At 37.8% G+C, this 22,066-nt stretch overlaps 1 protein-coding gene across 1 annotated transcript in view; it reads left to right on the forward strand.

The window, feature by feature from the left end:
• The window catches only part of ACAN (aggrecan), a 74,394-nt gene that overhangs the window by 26,050 nt on the left and 26,278 nt on the right, over positions 1–22,066 (forward strand). Inside the window, exons 4-13 of the mRNA XM_072402712.1 lie at positions 6,820–6,994; positions 8,686–8,813; positions 8,903–9,196; positions 9,626–9,976; positions 11,774–11,948; positions 13,140–13,267; positions 16,440–16,733; positions 16,990–17,193; positions 19,085–19,179; positions 19,320–21,558. Of these exons, the coding sequence (XP_072258813.1) occupies positions 6,820–6,994; positions 8,686–8,813; positions 8,903–9,196; positions 9,626–9,976; positions 11,774–11,948; positions 13,140–13,267; positions 16,440–16,733; positions 16,990–17,193; positions 19,085–19,179; positions 19,320–21,558 (4,083 nt within the window). The remainder of the gene's footprint in view (positions 1–6,819; positions 6,995–8,685; positions 8,814–8,902; positions 9,197–9,625; positions 9,977–11,773; positions 11,949–13,139; positions 13,268–16,439; positions 16,734–16,989; positions 17,194–19,084; positions 19,180–19,319; positions 21,559–22,066) is intronic.

A 22,066-nucleotide genomic window follows, 5' to 3' on the forward strand; every position in this document is an offset into this window, starting at 1 on the left:
CAAAAAACTCTCAACAATCCATCAATTATAACAGAACATGTACAGTATTTATTTCTCTATCTAGGACTTTAAAGACATCTATTACAACTATATATATATTATCATTGTTATTATATAACAACTATAATATATATAGTTGTTTTATTATATAGATATATATAGATGTTATAATATTATATATATAGTTATATATATAGTGTAATAAATATGTATTTAAGTTAAAAACAGATGTTTATTTTTAAATATAGTAAAGAAAAGAGAAAAACAGATAGCACAGGCTTTTATAGCAGAGAGTTACTCAAGGGAAGGTATACATCTAAAATCTACTTTATTAAACAATACCATAACAATTATATAAACAAGAACATCAGAAATAAATCAAAAGTTCATTCAGCTTTTACAAATTCAGAGCTGAAGATTGCTTAATAGTGAAAATCACAAAAAGAGAATAGATGTTGATCTCTTACCCCAACGCTTTCGCCCTTTAGGGGCTTCCTCAGGGGATTTTTAGAAATCAAAATGTTCACTATACTGGTAGATAAAAGATAAAAACTTGCTTATGAAGCGGAAATCAGAAGAAAATTGAACCACTGGCAGTCTGTCAATGAAAAAATGTTTCTTCTTTGACAGACTGCTGACAAATTTTTCCCCTTCTGACTACCTATAAATACTCCTAACCATTGCTACACCCAAAGATACCTGGACTACTGCTACACCCAAACAGCTCTGAAATTGTAAGAGCTGAATGAACTTTTGATTTATTTCTGACGTTCTTGTTTATAAAATTGTTACGTTATTGATTAATAAAGTAGATTCTAGATGTTTACCTTCCCTTGAGTAACTGTCTGCCATAAAAGCCTGTGCTATCTCTTTTCTTTACTATATGTACCAATTTACAGGCTTTCAGCTTAACGTGGCCCCCACAGCGAATAACCCCACCCTTCACCTTTATAATTATTTTTAAAAGATCATATTTAAATAAATTTTGTTACATTTTCCAACACATTTCAACAGAAGTAAAGTTAAAACAGCCAGCTCAGGCCATTTCCTTATATATAGATTGCATATATTCAATAGCAGGATATGCATACACAAAGAAAGACAGGACAAGTGCCCCCACCATCAAGCGGGTCTGTTGTATCTGTATTATAATATTCATGTATTATAATATTCATGTAAACACATGATATGGATTCTTGCAAGGGTGGGAAAGAATTGATTATATTACATCTGACATCGCTCCTTTTGGAACAAAGGAACTTTCTTTCAAACCATAAGCTTGATGGCTTTAATTTTGTACTTTGAATAGAAATTAAGAGTAAATAGGTAATTATTCTCCTGTTCAGTTGGATTTCATTCTGATATTGGGCTTTACAGGCTGGGGAGCAGGAGTGTTTTCTATCTGATGCCAAATATTTGTTTGCTGCAATGTGTACTCCTTGATAATTATTTTTAAACTACAAAATGCCTCCTGCTATCCCAACCCGATCGTTTTTTTTTTTTGTCATGATCATTTGATTTTTTTTCAATGCCCAGACACCTCCCGACTCAGAGCAGCACAGTTTGTTTTATAAGTGTGGCAGCCATGCGAAGTTGGTCAATGTTCTTCTTTCCAATAAATTGACTTTCCCATACCATTATGGAGTCTGTGCATGTAGAGAGATATAGTAATAAAAGTTTTGATGAGCCTACATTACATTGGTGGTCTCGTTTCAGTGTAGAGTGTAGAGTTTCTTTCAGGTAATTCTACTATATAACTCTACTGGTGTTTACTATGCAAAACACACACAGTAATACTCCTGGATATTCTCCTAATAAAATATTTAAACTCAGATCCATCTATGCTGTCCCACCTGAGATACAGCCACGTGAATAATCTGGTATAAACCCAGCTGTATCATTAGTTGACCAAGTCTGGTCCCTGAACATCTAAAACACATAAAATGCAATGTAATAGACCCTATAGTTTTTTTAGCACCAAATACTTCAATTTAATTAATATTCAAGCTAAAGGTTTGACTGTACAACAGTTTTTACAGAGTTGCATCTCAAAAAGAATGGCGCAAAGGTGAATCTAATTACTACATTACCTCTTGTAGCCTTTCTGAAAATATTTCCTGGAGTAATCCTGGAAGGACTGTCTTAATTGGCACACAAGACGACTAATCAGTGCCGCATTGTTCAGCGAGCAACTGTTGTTTTATAACTATTTCCGTTACCGATTTTCTTAATTTTGCTCCTTTGTTTTTACATACCTGCTGTTTCCATAAAATAATTAGTAACTTTGGGACTTTTCCTGTGTGCTGTGAAAGGTGATTTTAGTTCAAAATGAACTTCTTGCAGCACATAAATATCTGTCCTCAATATTGTGTTGACTAGTTACTGTTATTGGAAATGTCAGGATAAATCATAAAGCCCTTAAATGTGATTTGCTGGATATTGTATCAAGCTTTGCACCAAATAGCTATTAGACCATCCAGGACTTTAAGCTCATTCCAAATCTGCATTTTAAGTAGTGTGTTTCCTTGTAGGTCAAACAAGGTTGCATAAATTCACTTTCTATTCTGAATGATTAGCAAACAATATGTGTTGTAGACCGATGAACAGTTGGAGAGGAAAGATATAAATCTCTAGAGTCACAAAAAATACAATAGTCATGCTTCGGGAAGAGTTAGGAAGTAAAATATTTTGGCAAAAATTATCATTTACATTATTGAGCCTTTTACCTCATTTTGGTTTTTATGCTGTTTCCTTATAGGAATCATTGTGTAAAAAACTGAAACTAAAATTCCAAAAACTACATTTTATCTTTAGATTTTAAAGGAAAAATCTCACCCCAAAAGTGTTCCCCATTAAGTATACCATGCTGTCCCATGCAAACTCATTATGTAGAATTTATAACCTTTGGTAATGTATTTGCGCTAGAAAATGCACTTCGATGGCTGTATCTGCCCAAATTTTGATGATATCCATTAATGCAGGGGTCCCCAACCCCCAGTGACAGGTGGTACAAGGCTCTGGTCGCAGAAGAACCTTGCTGGTGGGGGCACTCCAGCCACAGCCGTGGACCATGTCCCCTGTAAGGACCGCAGGTTTAGGGTGGTGGGTGGTTTATGTCTATGGACACAACCCGCTCACTCTCCCATCGCAGGTCTGAGCCCGCACCGAGTGGGTGGATTCTGGCATCATGACGTCACTCTGGGGGACGTTTCTTCACCTATAAGTGACACATGGCTCCCAGCGCATGCGTGGTCCAGAGTCCATGCATTTAGTGGTTCGCAAGCTCCAAAAGGTTGGGGACCACTGCAATAAAGTACACAACATTCACAGCAGGCCTAATACTTTATAATCAACAGGTTCATATAGTAGGATATTTTTTTTCTTTGTAAGTTTTAAAAAGGTTAACAATTCATTTGTATGTGTTGTATGGCAATGTATTTCTACAGGTTTTTAAGGTAACCTCTATGGGCAGAAACATGGGGAGCAGCCTTTATCCCTCATTCTCACTTAAAGTCTAACTGAGCCCTCTAGATTTGTTTTCTCTGATGCATTTTTAATGAATGTCGGCTTGCCAGATTTCTTAAGGTATAACTAAACATATTTATTAATTATTAAAATTGCAAACAGGCAGGTTGTTTATTACTGAATTGGCAGGTGATGTCTCTTCTGAAAGGAAATAAACCCACCTGTCCAGTCTCCACCATGGGTGCCATCATCTTCACCAGCTCCTCTTCTGAGCTCCATCTTGATTGGTCAGATCAGAAAGATGTTACTTCCCTGATTGGGCATGGGAATTTATTCTTTTCCAGCAGCAAAGAGTATGAGGTGGAACTCGGCACAGCTCAGTGTACTTTGAAGAATGAAATTGCAAGGGACTTCCTGTCCCTTGTTCTTCAGCAGCCAGCAAGAATATCTACTATATAGGAGAACATGGCCTATTGTCCAGTGATGATGCTTGGGCCTAACAGCCAGTCACCCAGCCAATTACTGTCAATGGTTCTCAGGAGTCTCATGAGTGACAAACACAGCTCATCTCAGTGCCCACTCCAGAAAAGCTGCAAGGGTGAGCAGGTAGAGCGAGTAAATGGGAGTTGGGAATGCTTTTTTAGACACCCTGTAACTTTGCCCCAAATGGAAAGTGTCTCTTTAAGAGTTACAGCAGTATCAGTAATTAGAAGTCCCATAAAACGTGTATGATATTCTGCCCTTCCAAACATATGATGGAGACTGGGAGAGTCACAGGTTGGACAGAAACCAAGAAGTGCATGATGGCTTCTTGTAAGTAAGATTTTCCCCTAAATACACAAAAAAGCTAATCTTTAAATAAGGTATTGAGGTCTTTATTTCAGGCGTACAAGCTAATATTTTTAACTTCAGCTTTGGAATGATTATTAGGGACTGGTAAGAAACCACAAACAGGAATATCTGGAAAATAATACCATAGCTGGATTTATGAAAGACAGTTGTTGTCATACAACTTATTTTCCTTTAGTAAAAGTAAATAACAAAAAGTTAATGAAATAGTTGGCACTGGATATTTTTATCTAGATAATAGGATAATGGATATTTATTAGTATTTCTGGACCTTCCTGTTTCTCACAGATGGCTAATGTGTAAATAAAATTCTTTTGGTTTAGGACAGACTTTCTTAACATTTTAAACATGAATGACCCCTTAAAATAACTTTTAGGTCACAGAAAACCCCTGCTTATGATTTTGATTACCACACCTCATGGTGAATTGCCATAAACAGTAAGATGTAGATAGAGGAATGTGTAAAATATGAAATTTAGCTTTCTTACATTCTGGATTTGACACCTGGGCAATGTTTGAGAAAATGATTTTAGTCATTAGGATGAAATTATGCAAATATTATTCATCAGAAAAAATAGACAGTAAAAATTGTAGTGTTCCCTCAGATGGTGATTAGCAATTCAGTGGCTGCTTAAAATAATAGTCAGTGTAAAATGCCTCGTTACACTGGTGGTCATCGGAAAAGGGCCCTCTTACATTGACCAATGGAGGAGAACAATGCCCTTACATTGGCCACGAGTGGAGACCGATCCTGGTGGACTTCTCTATATTGGTGGGGGGTGGAGAAAGATGCCTTTACATTAGTAGTCAGAGGGAGAAGGTCCTCCTAACATTTTTTCCTAACAGAGGGAGAAGGGTTTTAAAAACTTCTGGTCAGTGGGAAGATTTCTCATTGCTATGCCATTCAAATTGATGTAATTGGTTATTTATCTGAAAGTCAGACATTGCTCACTTGTAAGTGAATCCTTAGCAAGCTGTGATGGAACTCCATGGTCTACATAACCCTGGTTAAAAAAAGTTGGTCTAAGAAATTCAAAAAGTAAATACCTAACTCAATTAATTTTTGAACTGGTGCTCTTAAGTGATCATCATATCGGTTGATCACCACTTTTGTGATTTGGCAGTAATAGCACATTGCTGGGGATCATGGTAATGGTAAGCTTTAGCAATGTCTTTCATTGACTTTGGGTAGAAAAGTACCATTACCGTGTTTACAGATTGTTATATACGGATCAGTACACAGCTCTACTAGGCAGAAGTCCCTTTGAATAGTCAAGATGTAGGAGAGATAAAAGTAATATATGTGCCAAATAATTTGAAGGCCCAAGGCAGGGTTTTAAAGTTGCAGTAAGCAGATTTGATGCAAAGACACTTGAATAATAATAAAATTAAGTGCCAATACCATTGCCTTTGTTTTCCTGCACATAGCCCCCAGTAAGGTTCTCAGTTGTCCGTAAATTCCCTGGATATTTGACAGTTGGTCATTGTCATTACTCTTACCTCCAATAGAAAAAAAAAATTCTATTCCGCTAAAAGTAGGTAAAACTAGTAAAGAATTTTGATTTCTATTTTTTCTGCTGAAGAGTTCCAAACAAAGCTTGTCAGCAGAACAAGAAATTAGTGTAAATCTTTCTACCAGAGATCAGAAAAACAGTATAAATCTGACAAGCAGTTTAGCTTAACTACTATACTTTAGTTACTTTATCAAAAATGCAAGAGTTTCACATGCTGAGCTTCACATAGAATGAACATTGACGAATCAATAGAGCCAATTTATAGCTACCCAGCTTAGTTCCAAAGCAAGAACAAGGTAATTTGTTTTATGTCCTATTGTTTAAGTTCACACCAACTTTTGGGTTTGAATTGCATGTTAAAGAAGAGCTCTTGACAACAAAAATGTGAGGATAAAAAAAAACAACTTTCCCCACAAAAAAAAACTCCAATTGTGATTTTTCTACAATACTTTAAATTGTGAAGTGTATGCAGTACCTTATATCACCACTAGGTATTCTAAGTCTTCCAGGTTGAAAGACAGCCTACATCTTTCGACCCATTTCCTGGGAGTCAAATTTATCACAGACCCAGCCCCTGGGAACATCCCCACACAGCCTGGGCTTACAGTATTCTTGTATTGCAAAGCTATTCAGTGCAGCAGTAAGGACCACTAATTACGAATGAGAAGAAGAAGGGCTTGTGATGTCTTTGGCCCTTTTTGGGGTATAAATATATGGGAAGATAGGTATATGCCAACAGATGTAAAAAAGATTATGGAAAGCATGCACTTCAATCTGGGACCAGGCTCTCTATATAAGTTTCCAAGAACTGAACTGAACTGAAAGGAACCATAAAAGGGATTGGATTGTTTTCAGTTTTTCAATATTAGAACTTTGTAAAAAAAAATCATGCTCTAAAGCCAAACGTTTTCTTGACAGTTACAGCCCTTTATAATGTGCATCATAATTAGATTCAAATTGTTCATTACTTTTTATCTTTGTTTCATTTCAGGAATCGTTTTCCACTACAGAGCAATCTCTACCAGATACACATTAAACTTTGAAAATGCCAAAAAGGCTTGTATTCAAAATAGTGCTGTCATCGCCACTCCTGAACAACTCCAGTCCGCTTATGATGATGGCTATCACCAATGTGATGCGGGTTGGCTTTCTGATCAGACAGTGAGGTAAGAGACATCTCCATCATTGTCATCACCACTATCATCATCTTTTTTATTCAATTACAATCATTGCAGCTTTAAGACATTTTATAATCTAAAGCATTCTATTTGAGTTCACAAAAATCTCAGTAAAGGTAAATTATTTCTGCTTTCAACTGGTAATCTTAATAATAGTTTAACCTCCTTGGCGGTCCTAATATTAAGTATTTTTAAATGTCAAAACGGTGCATTTAAAAATACTTATTATTTTAAATTTCCCACCTGGTCCCTCCCACCAGCCGCACACTCGCGCTGCCCGGCCCGGCCAGCATCCTCGCGTTCCCCAACATTCACACACTGGGGAGGAAGATGCCGGCCGGCATTTGTGTAGCCTGGCAATGACAGACGCCATCTGTGTAGCCTGGCAATGACAGACGCCATCTGTGTAGCCTAGCTGGAGGATGCCACGGGCTCGTGGGGACCAGGTAAAACTTGAAAACTCCCTGGCAATTCTACCCTGAGTGTGGTTTAGGGTTATTGCTTTTGGTACTGAAAATTAACCCCGAGCCACACTCGGGAATACCGCAAGGGAGGTCAAGTCTTTGTCTTGAGGGAAGAAAGTCATACACAGTTTGATGGGTGCACATTCAAGTAACCAACCCCTAAGTCCCTGATATTAATCATTTGACTGCCATAACCGGTGTGCCAATCAAACACCAAAAACTCCACCCACCCAATTCCCTAGCATCCATTATCCAATGGGAGTGCTCCCTACTGTTTCTTTAACAAGTAGAGTCAGCATGCTATATTGGTAAATTAATATGGAGTAAAGCTTGCATTGGAGGGTGGCTTCTTGATGATTTACATTGGCCATTAAAAAGTCGGGGTGGGGATGAGGGTGCGGTGTGGTGCTCAACCCAGCAAAAATGGGCATTCTCTATCAATGGTAGATCAACATATTATTCAAACATCAAGTGTTCTCCTTGTTAGATAAACACCCATATGTTGTCTTCCCCTAGTCGGCAAACCCCTTAAACCTTATTTTCCTTTTCTTATTAAAAAGGAAAAATAAATAAATTCTTTTAAATTAAAACCATCAATTGGGAATACTCTAGTCTTAGTCTCTAGTCTAGTTTAGATTCAATGATTTCTTTGAATCGAATGTCTAATCCATGGATTACTTTGTGTATGGCCTTTAGTTTAAAATCTCAGAGAAATTAGGATCTCAGAGAAAGCACAAGCAAAGATCTGCCCACATATACATTTGCAACATTTCCATATATCCAATGTTCTGTCAATGAATTCTTTTATTTCCCTGAATTCCAAACCAGTATCATTTGTGAAAATAATCACATACAATAGCTGAATACAGGGTAATAATCTGCATAGACCATCGTTTCATGACCTTTTATCATGGGAAAACCCCTTGAAACAACGTTTAGGTCTTCAGGGACCCGCTTCTACAATTACTATATACACAGCTCACAGTATATTAGTGTGATGGTCAGTAGGAAGAATTCCTTTTACATTGCTGGCCATTAAGAAGAATGTCACCTCACAGATAGCCAAAAAGATCATTGGTGTCACTTAATCTGAGAGTCACAAACTGCCGTTTCCTCAAGGATACCCTAACAACCTCTGGGACAACCTTTGTGAGAAATACTGGTGTAGACTGTTTAATATATTATATTAATATTTTACAATATTCATCACTACAGGTATCCAATTCATAATCCACGTGAGCCGTGTTATGGTGACAAAGAAACGTTCCCTGGAGTAAGAACTTACGGTGTTCGAGAAACTGATGAAACCTATGATGTGTATTGCTATGCTGAAGATATGCAAGGTCTGCTTCTATCATCAAATATTTATATATTATATGCTATATCCTTCTATTCTGTTCACGTTACAAATAAATGTGTGTTTTGTTTACAGGTGAAGTGTTTTATGCAACATCTCCTGAAAAGTTCACTTTCTATGAAGCAGAGAAGCAATGCCAGAACCTTGGAGCCAGACTGGCAACTACAGGAGAGCTTTGGCTGGCTTGGCAGACTGGCATGGATGTGTGCAGTGCTGGTTGGTTGGCAGATCGCAGTGTTAGATATCCAATAGCCTATCCACGTCCCAACTGTGGCGGAAACTTAGTTGGAGTCAGAACAGTCTATCTCCACGCTAACCAGACTGGATATCCAAATCCTCTGTCTCGTTATGATGCCATTTGCTATAAAGGTTAGTTTTTACTTTTCTCAGTAAGTTTTTTTCAACTTTGTTCCAGGGAATATAGTGCCAAACCAAAGGGGATTTCCAATATATTGAAAGAATAGATCACTGCTTCTGATTCTAAAATACTATTCTCACCTTCTTAAATCTTGGACAATGAACGTTTAGGTTGTAAAAATAATAGATCTGTTTTTCCTAAAAAATGTCAGAGCTGGAATGATTGACAGATATTCATCATATGTCCATGTAGTGGTTACCGGTATGTTCAGAATAAGAATACATTTAAAAAAGTTTCTCTCTAAAAAGTTTATCTCTTGCTTCTAACAGTATGCCAAGCACATCCAGCATATTACTTTTTAAAATGACATATTTTAGCTCAGTCATGCAAAGATTTTAGTGTCCTTATGTGTTCTTTAAACTGCTTTGCTTTTGGAACAGATGATGCTGACAACATTACTATTGTGACACAACCTGGCCTGGAGCTCATCTTCCAGAAAAATGTTACTGAGGAGGAAGCCCGTGGCAGCATTGCTACCTTGGAAGGTCAGGACTTCACCCTCACACCTTCTGAAGATAGCTTTACAGCTACACCAGTCTTTCCAGGAACGCCTATAAGTCCAGACCTGGTGCCAACAGAAGCCCCATTGGAAAACATCACAGAGGATGGTCTTCAGCTATGGCTGGAAAATATCACAGCTGTTCCATCTGTTGAAGCTACTGGCACAGTTGAGGTGGACGTGGTGCCAGTTACTGCTGCCGTTGATGCTGCCCAGCCTGTCTCTGAAACTGGTAAGTGCTAAGCTAATTCAGTCTAACAGCTGTCAGTAGATTAATGCTCTATTCATTGTGCTTGTCTCATTGCATACAGTCATAATGTAAATTATAAGTAGACCCATCATCAAAAATTAAATCACCAAATATTCAGACTGTAAACTTGCAACTCGTTTTTCCTATTATGCATAGCTTGGCATATCGACTGCAAAACCCTCTTCCTTGTTCCTTGTTACCTTTGTCTGATGTGCCACATCAAATGTGTATGGAACTATGCAAGAAATATACTTTGTATAGGATATTTCACTTAGCTTAGTATATAACATGAAGCTCTGCTGACTTCAATCATCAAACCATGTACAAGGAAGAATACTGTTTTCATGTGACTGGGTATTCTCTGCAAAGTGAGTTTTCATTCCAGTTGTTAAGCTAAGTGAATTTTGTTTTGCATGGTGATAATTCACCTTGGTAAGTGAGCAACACGAGTCAGCAAAGTTTTGTCGCATTCACTAAGCTAATGGGAAACAGCATTTTACAGTGATAATTCATTTCGCTAAGGGAAAAGACAATGGGCCTGATATAATAAAGCTCTCCAAGGCTGGAAAGAATATACTTTCATCAGTGAGCTTAGGCAATTAATATTATTATTATTATTATTATTATTATTAATATTATTATTATTATTATTAATAAACAGGATTTTTATAGCGCCAACATATTACGCAGCGCTGTACATTAAATAGGGATTGCAAATGACAGACTAATAAAGACAGTGATATAGGAGGAGAGGAACACACCTGAAATGGATCTGGTTCAGGATTGAAAACTTTTGCTAGCAAATAGCAAATCAATTTAGGAAATCCATTTCAGGTTTGCTGGATTACCCAGCTTCACTGATGAAAGTATATTCTCTCCAGCCTTGGAGAGCTTTAATAAATCAGGGCCAATGAGTCTGTTTTTTTTCCAAGACTGGGGAAGATAGACTATCATGGGAGCCACTGGATGATCCAGCAAACCTGGGATGGATCTGGTCCAGAATTGAAACATTTGTCAACTAATAAATTATTTTAAGAAATATTTTCCAGTTTTGCTAGATGCTTACCCATGGTAGTGTATCTTCTCCAGTCTTTGAGAGCTTTCATAAATCAGAACAAATATTCTTTTAGTAAACATACCCCATGATATCTATTTTATTTACAAAGCAAGGTTCTGTTTCCTGTAAAGGAAGAGTTTGACATTTGATACCCATAAAACAGAATATGTGACAGCGTAATAAAGTTTGCATGTTACTAAATTGCTGTAGATAACACAAAATAGCGATCAGCAAATCTGACAAATTGGAAAATTGCAAACAGCTGAGATAGCAAACATTCATTCTGAATTTTTCAAATATGTAAAAATCAGCAATTTACAGGTTTTTTATTTAGTCTGAAGGCTTTCATGCAGCTCTGTCTGATCAACCGATTATTATGTAATGGAGAAAAACAAGCAAAATAACTTGGGATTCTCTGCAGACAAATCTTAAATATTTTTAGAAAAACAAAAAAAAAATGCTCATAACTGATCCAAAGTAAAGGTATTGTTATATGTATATTTGCTCATACATTATACAGGCAACATAGAAATCATTGTGATATATAAAAAATAAGGGATTATCTTTTTTAATCAATCTGTTTTTGATTCTGTTCATCAACCCTTTTCTATCTATTTATTTATCTACCTCTCTGCTCAAGGCTCAAAAAATATTAATAACACTTCAACTGGTTATGTGATTAAAGACCCAATTTACAATCAGTCCTTTATTGTTATTTCAAGGTGTTGTGTTCCATTACCGAGCTGGATCCAGTCGATATTCTCTCAACTTCACCCAAGCCATGCAGGCATGTCTGGACAACCATGCAGTCATCGCAACCCCTGCTCAGCTCCAGGCCGCCTATGAAGCTGGTTTCGATCAGTGTGATGCTGGATGGATATCAGACCAAACTGTCAGGTATTAATGTCTGCAATTAAATTCAAATTTATAACAACCACAGAGTCTGCAGAAAATATAATGAATAAAGTTATCATGTTGTGCTAACCTAATAGAAAAATTAAATAAATTATTAAACGTTTGTAGATATAAACCCAGATTTGGACAGAATGATTGCTCATTGGTTAGCACTTTGTCCATGCGGCACCATGGTCCCTAGTTTGACTTTCGGCTAGGACGCTAATAGCCTGATTTGTATGTTCTCCCTGTGTATGTGTGGGTTATCCCTTTAACAATATACTGCTAGGTTGATTGGCTTCCACCCAAGTTGGACTATATTAATAACATGTCTTCAATTAGTCCCTAACTTGGTATAACATTCTGATGGAGAAACATATTTTTTTTATGTAGCTTTGCCCCAGTTGTATACTGATGAGTGGTTTTGCAACAATGGGCCTGATTTATTAATGCTCTCCAAGGAGAGGATTTACTTTCATCAGTGAAGCTTGATGATCCAGCAAACCTGGAATGGATTTCTTCAAAGTTATTTGCTGTTTGCTAGCAAATGTTTTGAATCCTAGACCAGATTCAATTCAGGTTTGCTGAATTATCCAGCTTCACTGATGAAAGTGTATCCTTTCCAGCTGTGGAGAGCTTTATTAAATCCGGCCCAATTTGTGAAGCTTTGCTATTTTGAGGACCACAAATGTATGAATTGGGGTTGTGTAGCCATATTGCAGGAAATAGATACATTTAAATACAGGCTTTACCTAAACTGCAATGTACCCAGTGAAAACATGATTCCCCTAATAATGATTCACCTGAATTTTCTATGTAGCTTTCTAACTAGAAGAGAAACATTCAACTTAGGAATGCAGGCAATCATGATTCATGAATTCTTTGATTCTGGTTAAAAAACATGTTTTAGAAAATTATTATTTTAAACTATGTTAAAATCTAATAAAAATAAAAATCAAAACTGAATTTCCATCTGTAGTTTTCTATTAGCCTGGACTATTATTTTAACTTCCTTTAATTCGTTACGTAATACATTTTAATATGCTCACAATCTTTGTACAAACCTTCCCAATACAACTAGAACCATTTCTTCTTGTTGAATTTTTCAAGTTTTTCTTGTTAATAATGATGAGGAGGAGTAACTAGTGGAAATGTTTAAAATGTTAATATTGTGTATTGATTTTATGTACATAGATACCCAATTGTCCAACCCCGTGAAAACTGCAATGGAGACAAGAATGGTTTTCCAGGTGTTAGAAACTATGGTTTGGTGAATGCAGAAGAAGAATATGATGTGTATTGTTATATCGATAAACTACGAGGTATGTAGTCCATTAAATAAAAGAACAATAATAAGTGCACATTTTTGTGATTGGGTTACTGTATTGTAAATTATTATTAAATATTAGTGAAAGAAGTTTCTCTACAAGGATAAATAGATTTAGGTTCCTCTAGGTGGTGGCTGCAACAATTGCATTTCCACCTTGTTTTTATTATGTGGCCTGGCCCTTCTCTGTGATGTCTCAATATTATTATTATTTTTCAGTATTTATATAGCACCGACATATTATGCAGCTTTTTACAAAGTCCATAGTCATGTCACTAGCTGTCCCTCAAAGGAGCTCACATGTCCCTACCATAGTCATATATCATTATTACAGCTTAAGGTCAATTTTTTAGAGGGAAGCCAATGAACCTATTTGCTTGTTTTTCGGATGTGCGAGCAAACTGGAGTACCGGGAGGAACCCAAAAACCTGCAAACTCCATGTAAATAATGTCCTGGCCAAGATTTGAACCTGGGACCTAGCATGGCCAAGACAGAATGCTAACTATCTAGCCACTACTTGTAAATAAAATAAAAGAGAACTCAGCATACTGGTTCACTTAATCCAGAAAAAAACTGTGAATGAACAGTATTGGAAACAATATTGGTTGGAATCCTTGCTGTCTGTACACGTATGTGTTGTAGATGCAGGCTGTATATGCAGCTACAAACCAAAGCCTACACCTCTGCCACTATAGACATGGTCAACCATAAGCTGCACCCAAATCCACCAAAAAGTATAGATCACCAAGTATTTAGAAATGGAAACATAACAGTAAATGGTAATTTAGATGATTTAGATTTTTAACTTACAACTACCAAATATAGGAAGAAGAACATGGAGGTTACAACCTATGTTACATGTCTTGTATAAAAGTATTTCAAGATATTTCAAAGTCAAATAATTTGTAAAGCAGCACAAAGAACATAACTGTTTATGTTTGTATGTTTATGTATTATGTATATAATGTATACATGCACATAAATGTACCATGTGGCAAATAATCACATGTTCCTATGTCTTACACAAGTGAAAAACACATGAATGGGGGTGCATTCATTCCCACAGCACATTTATTGACTATATTTATAAAAGAAAAAAAAACAAATCACACAAAAGTAAATATTCTCTGGTTATATTTATTATCATGGCAAAATTATCAATGAAAATGTTAGTAAAACAGAAAGGATATTCTTTCCTTACATATAGCTGTATCTGGAAATGATTTGAAGTAGTTAACTACTACACAGTAAACCTTGTTCTTTGATAAAAGTGGTGTAATTATATACGCTTAGCAACACAAACTACTTATAATGGCGTTCTTTCATTTCAAAACACAATACCTAAATTCAATACTAAATTCAGTCAGTTTCAAAAGGAACACCAGAAATGCATATCACAAAGGAAGATATTGACATTGACAAAAAATGCATGTATATTTATGTATAATATAAATAAATATATATACTGTAAGACAGATTGATAGATCATGTAGAATAGATTACCAGAGACAGTGAAGACTTTGTAACTAATGCAGATGTATAGGATACTTTGATAGATATATAGATAGATATAGATAGATAGATAGATAGATAGATAGATACCAAAGTATATGGACCAGCCTTTTTTAATCCTATTACCCTCAAGGAACCCTTAAAGTAATCATGAGGACTCAAGGAACCCCTTCAAAATTTATAGAAAAATGTTGATGGTCAGTGTGAAGAATATCTTCCTACTAATCCAAACTTAACTTCTTGGTCCAAAACTGTGCTTTAAACTGTATGGACAGTAAAAAGATCAGAGGGTCATATATGTGACCCCACCAAGTGGCGTATGACCTGGAACTATGCAGGCACCATCAGATGGATCGTCAGTCAGCCACAGCTCTAGGAAACCACTGGCAACCTCTTTAAGAAACCTAAAATTCCATGGAACCCTGGTTGAGAATGCCTGCTATAGACAAACAACACAACACTCCTTGTACACGCTCTTATAATCTCTCGTCTGGACTACTGTACCCTCCTCCTCTCTGGTATTCCACTAACCCTACTCTCTCCTCTACAATCTATTATGAATGCTGCAGCCAGACTCATCCATCCTTCCCTCCGCTCCTCTTCCACTGCCTCTCTTTGTAGTTTTCTTGATTGGCTTCCATTTCACCTTAGAATTAAATCCAAGCTTCTGTACTTTGCCTGCAAATCCCTTCACAGCTCTTGTTCCACTTACCTTTCTGACCAGGTACAAAAACACTACCACAGCTGCTCTCTTTATTCCTCCAATGACTTCCTCTATCATAAGCTCATTACACGCACGTCTCCAAGACTTTTCTAGAGCTGCCCCAACTCTCTGGAATTGTTTTCCTCGTCCTATTCAGCTTGCCTCTACTTTCTCCTTATTTAAAAGAGCTCCTAAAACCCATCTTTTCAAACTTGCCTACCGGTCATCTTCTGTCTTTTGAAATCGTTACTATTTCCCACCACTACATATCTCCCCTCCTACTGTGTCATACTTTCCCCACCTCCTAGATTGTAAGCTCTTTGGGGCAGGGTCCTCTCCTCCTCCTGTGTCACTGCCTGTATCTGTCTGTCATTTGTAACCCCTACCTAATGTAAAGAGCTGCGTAAAAAGTTGGCGCTGTATAAATATTATTAATAATAATAATAATAATAAAAATAACATGTCAATGGATTTTACTACTTCTTTTGCATTAAACTGTCAATTTAGAATAACAATTTAGAGGTTGGATGAAAGAGCACAATTTACCCATTTGATAGATAAAAAGTACATTTTTTACAGAAGTTAGGTAGTTTTTTAGAGGGACATTGTAAGAGGAGAGATAGGTTTGTCCATTGGAAAGAAAACCATTAATAGTTACATTGTTAATCATATTGACTTCATCAAGTTCAACCACTGGGGAAAAAAACATATCCCAGATAAAATCCCAGGTAAAACCATACATTTGACACATTTCAGTATTGGGAGCTCATCAACTCAAGAATATTATGGTGGGAGTATAGAGAATCCCAGTGACCAGTAAAAGTTAGTAAATGCTTTACATGATATTTTTTTTATGAACGTATATCTTGTTACAATTTTATCTTTCATTTCTTTTGAAGGTCAGGTACTTTAAATGTTGTGCATTAATATTCCTTTTTATGACATTTATAGGAGAGGTGTTCTTTGCAACCCAGCCTGACCACTTCACTTTCCAACAAGCAAAAGAGTTTTGTGAGAGCAAAAACGCCACCTTAGCATCCACTGGACAACTTTATTCTGCCTGGAAGGCTGGATTCGACAAGTGCCGGGCAGGCTGGCTATCTGATGGAAGCGTCCGGTATCCTATTGTGACACCGCGTAAAGTATGTGGAGGTGGCCAAGCTGGAGTACGAACTGTCTATCTGTATACAAACCAGACAGGTTTCCCGGATCCCCTGTCCAAATACAACGCATTTTGTTTCAGGCGTAAGTGTTTTCTATTAATGCTTATGAATTAAATGTGCTTAATGTATAGTGACAGTAAGGCCAATTTGATAGCAATCATTATAAATTATTATAGAAATTGTGCTCACATTGATGTTTATGTAGAAAACCCGCTTTACTGTATTTAAGGAGCGCATCTTTCATAAACCTTAATTCTGCATCAGTAATTTCATTGGATGTAATAAACCTTATAAATATATAACACAAATAAGGAAAAGCTTTTGGTTTCACATTACAGCTTCTCTATTTGAAGAGGAAGAGGTCCTCCCAGCCACCCCATCAATTGAAGAAGAAATTTTTGCAACTAAGATATATCCTGGTGTGGAGGGGTTACCTTCCGGAGACGTTATAACTGTAGAAACAGTAACTGCTGAATTTATCAATGAAACTGACCTCTGGCTGATAAATGTCACTGCCCTTCCAACTGTTGAGTTAGAAGCAGGTAAGTGAGATAACCTAAGATATTTGTGGCATGCATCAAGTGTCCGCACATTGAATATTCATTTTATTTCCAGTTATTAGCACAGGTTTTCCATCTCCACGTTATTAGTTGTAAAAATTCATTACAAGTCATCTGGTTGAAAACTATTGTTTTTAGAACAGTGATTTTCAACCACTGTGCCGTGGCACACTAGTGTGCCATGAGAGATCTTTAGGTGTACCGTGGGAAATTATCTAATTACCATTGTCGAGTGTCTGTGCTGTAGTGACTGGCAGAGTAATGTAATACTCTTCCATGTCAGTGGGTGGCAGTAGGTAACAGTTTTCTTGTTTATTCTTAGAGACAAAAGAATTAGCTACAGAGTGTCATTTTGTAACATTTTTGATTTGTGGTGTGCCGCAGGATTTTTTCAATGTAAAAAAATGTGCCGTGGCTCAAAAAAAGTTGAAAAACACTGTTTTAGAATATAGTTAGGGCAGGTTCACGCCTTCCACTGGAGTCTTCTGTTATGTGTGGCTCCCCCTAGCTTGCATTTTGCCAGGCGCTTGAGGACTTGCACGGCAGCGCAAAACGAGCGTCTGCACATTTGACAGCTGGTGGCAGTGAGTAGGACTAGAACTGCTTTCTGCTGCCCCTATTGATTCCATAAACAGGCTGCTGCAGGGAGATGCTACATGTAGGATCTCTTCATCTGGCAGCATTTCCTGGGGTGAGGAAATGGTAAACGCACCACAACCTCACTGCCAGTATAAATAAGCTCCTACTCTGCCATGCTAACACTACGTGGCTCAAAAATGGCTACCTTTGACGCAAGGTTACATCTGGGGCTGTGAAGCAGAGGTAAAGCAGACCCCTTAATTAAAATGAAAGGTTTGGTTATGCAAGCACTTCCCAAAACACATTCTTTATGTAGGTGAAAAAAATACTTGCAAAAAGCTAAAGTTACAGTTGTACTTTCCTTACCCCCATTGTTTGCCTCAAGCAACTAGGCAAGGATGGTGACACCATCCTTCCAGGTATAGTCCTATAGTGCACAGAGCCGGGGAGTTCTTCTGAGAAGATGCTCTTCCAGTAAACTGCAAGGTTGCCTGTTTTAATTTCAAACAACTCAATCCTGAGTGACGGGGACACCAGACCCATAAATATACAATCCTAGCTTTTATTGCTATAATTTTCACTTAATGTAAAGGAAAGATTACATCACTTCCCTCAGATAATAGCTGGAACCTTATAACCTTTCTGTAATACAGAGAAAAAGATCAGGCAAAAGGTAACACAATAAAGCAAGTATGCATGCACATTTTTTTAACTTTCTATTCCAAAGTGATTGCATTTTACATTTGCATTCATTCAGTGAGCCTGATTTATTAAAGTTCCCCAAGGCTGGAGAGCATACACTTTCATCAGTGAACCTGGGTGGCCCCGCAAACCAGGAATGAATTTGGTCCAGGATTCAAAACATTTGCTAGCAAATGGAAAATGAGTTTGAATAAATTAATTTTGGGTTTGCTGGATCACCCCACTTCACTGATGAAAGTATATCTTCTCCAGCTTTGGAGAGCTTTAATAAATTTGGCCCAATGAATGACCATGTGTGACTAATCTTTTATGGATTATATGATAAGCATTTTCTTAATAAATCAACCAGAGTATTAGCATGCTTTAGATTTGATGATTCTCCAAATGTGTATTACTGTGTCATATATTTTACCATAATAGTTTACTGTAGTTGTTTCTATGATACCCAAACTAAAATGGTAATTTCCAATCCATTCTTACAAGATTCTACAAAATCATGCCTTCATGTTTGTTCTGCATTCAATTTTCAGCAATTATTTTAGTGATAATGATTTTTTTGTAATATTTCTCTTTTTCTCTTGTCTGTTTACAGTTAGACCTTCAGCAATTCCTCCTGTGGCTGCAATTCCAGAGGATGTCAGTGGAGAAGCATCTGTCAGTGGAGTTAGTGGCGTTCCATCTGGAGAAGTCTCTGGAGAGGTCTCTGGCGAGGTCTCTGGAGAGGTCTCTGGGGAGGTCTCTGGAGAGGTCTCTGGGGAGGTCTCTGGAGAAGTCTCTGGGGAGGTCTCTGGGGAGGTCTCTGGAGAGGTCTCTGGGTCTCTGGAGAGGTCTCTGGGGAGGTCTCTGGAGAAGTCTCTGGGGAGGTCTCTGGGGAGGTCTCTGGAGAGGTCTCTGGGGAGGTCTCTGGAGAGGTCTCTGGAGAAGTCTCTGGGGAGGTCTCTGGAGAGGTCTCCGGGGAGGTCTCTGGAGAGGTCTCTGGGGTGATCTCTGGAGAGGCCTCTGGGGAGCCCAGTGGAGAAATTTCTGGAGTTCCTGACATTAGTGGGGAACTTTCAGCAAGTGGACTTCCATCAGGAGAAGAATTTAGTGGTGAACCATCAGGAATAAGTGGATTTCCATCTGGTTTAGAAGTATCTGGAGACATTAGTGCAAGTGGACTTCCATCAGGGGAGGTTTCTGGTGAACTGCCATCAGGGGAAATTGATGTTAGTGGTTTACCTTCTGGATTCCCATCTGGAGATGAACTTGTATCTGGATCTGCTTCTGGATTCCCCGATGTTAGTGGACTGACATCCACAGATATAAGTGGACTTCCTTCTGGAGATGTTAGTGGAGATATATCTGGTTTTGAATTAGTTAGCGGGTTACCATCAGGGTTTGCAAGTGGTCTGCCATCTGCTAGTGGAGATGGCAGTGGACTGCCTTCTGGCTTTCCAACAATCATACATATTGATACCACTTGGACAGAAGGTGCAACAAAAATACCAGAAACAGAAGCAGAAGGCAAAGGCACAACAGAGTTTAGTGCTTCAGGTGATCTGTCTGGATTACCATCTGTAGATTTCAGTGGCCTAGTTTCAGGAGTGGAATTCAGTGGTGAGCTTTCTGGATTAGATTTTAGTGGCCGACCCTCTGGATTCTTTGAAGCAAGTGGTGAAATATCAGGAATTGAAATCAGTGGCTTTCCATCTGGAATACTGGAAAGTAGTGGAGAAATGTCTGGTGATATATCTGGCATTAGTGGGCTACCATCTGGAATAAGTGGTGAGGAATCTGGAGATATATCTGGAGTAAGAGAATTTAGTGGGGATTTATCTGGAATAGGGGAAATTAGTGGAGATATATCTGGAATAGGGGATATTAGTGGAGATATATCTGGAATATCCAGTGGTGATCTGTCTGGTATAAGTGGCTCAGGATTAGTAGATTTCAGTGGTGTTATTGATATTAGTGGAGAGATATCAGGTGCAAGTGGTGAAATTTCTGGGGTTTTTGATATCAGTGGTATAAGCTCTGGCACATTTGATGAAAGTGGAGAACCATCTGGTGTTACTCTTATAGATGAAAGCTTAGTAGAACTGACCAAACCATCAGAAAAAGAAGAGGAAGGTAAGGGTTCTGTAGAAGAAAGTGGGCTGTTTTCTGGAGATTTTTCAGGTGAAATATCTGGGATTTCTGGTATAAGTGGGGAACCCTCAGGTGAATTAGACATCAGTGGTTTTGTCTCTGGAGAGCTCCCCAGTGGAGAACTAGACATTAGTGGACTGACAAGTGGTGTTATTGATGTAAGTGGGGAAGCATCAGGAACTGAATTCACAAGTGGCTTGCCATCTGGAATTGATGACATAAGTGGACTATCTTCTGGTATTCCTACAATATCTCATGTAGATCTCACATTGATAGAGTTCTCAACCACAGGACCTATTACAGAGGAGGCTGGTCAAGGGCCTTCAGGTGTATTCGAGATTAGTGGATTTCCTTCTGGTGAATCATCTACAGAAACATCTGGAATTATTGATATAAGTGGTTTTACATCTGCACAAGAAAGTGGTTCTGGTATCTATACTTCAGGGCTCTCCGATATTAAACTAATTACTGATGACCTAATTGAAGCAGTTACTGAACCAACTGTTTCACAAGAATTGGCTGGAGTGACCAGTCCCTATATTATCGATGCATCTGCATCTGGGGATATCAGTGGTGAGGCTCCTCTTACAATCCCTGACATTAGTGGAGAGCCATCAGGAATCCCTCTAACAAGTGGTGAACCTGAAAGATTTGTTGAAGGTAGCACAGAAGCCAGCACTGACATATCAGGACATCAAACAGCTTCTGCCTATGATGTGTCAGGTGAAACATCTGTACCTGACGTTGTTATTAGCACATCACAACCAGAATCTGAGATAAGTCTTGTCTCAAAGGAACCTGAGGAAGCTAAAACAGACACAGAACTATCTGCCTCTGCATCAGGAGATGTTACAGATGAAGTTCCACTTGAAGCTATAACACCAGCACCATTAACAGCAGCTAAATTACAGACAGTTACTGATGTCACCGAAGTTGAAGGTATGTCTGTCTCACATTGAGTTATTTTGGCCTTTAGGGCCATGTCACATGGGCAATATTGACACTATATTTTTGTCAATTTTGATTTTGCTTTATAGCGGTAAATGGAGGGTTCTCCCACATAAATCACTAGGGTGTCACTAGTGGCAAAGTCAACTGTGTGTCAAGGCCTTTACTGAATACCTGAAATTCCATTATACATAATTCCTTAACATCAAACAACAGAGATATATGACTGTGCAAATTAATTCCAGTCTTATACTTTATTGTTTTGTTTTATTTTACGCTTGACATACACATTAGGTTTGTATTACAGATGATATAGGCACATCGGCATCAGTATTACATTTGATCTGTATGCCATATCTGAGTGGGTGCATGGGGACTGAGACTCTAAAGATTCAGGTAAAAAAAAGCCACCACAATGATAAACTTGTAGTAAAATAATGATTTATTGAGATGTTGTGATTTGCACAGGAACTCCTTTATGAAGGTGACTTGTCATTTT

Source organism: Pyxicephalus adspersus, chromosome 2 (genome assembly GCF_032062135.1).
Source record: "Pyxicephalus adspersus chromosome 2, UCB_Pads_2.0, whole genome shotgun sequence".
Classification (NCBI taxonomy): Eukaryota; Metazoa; Chordata; class Amphibia; order Anura; family Pyxicephalidae; genus Pyxicephalus; species Pyxicephalus adspersus.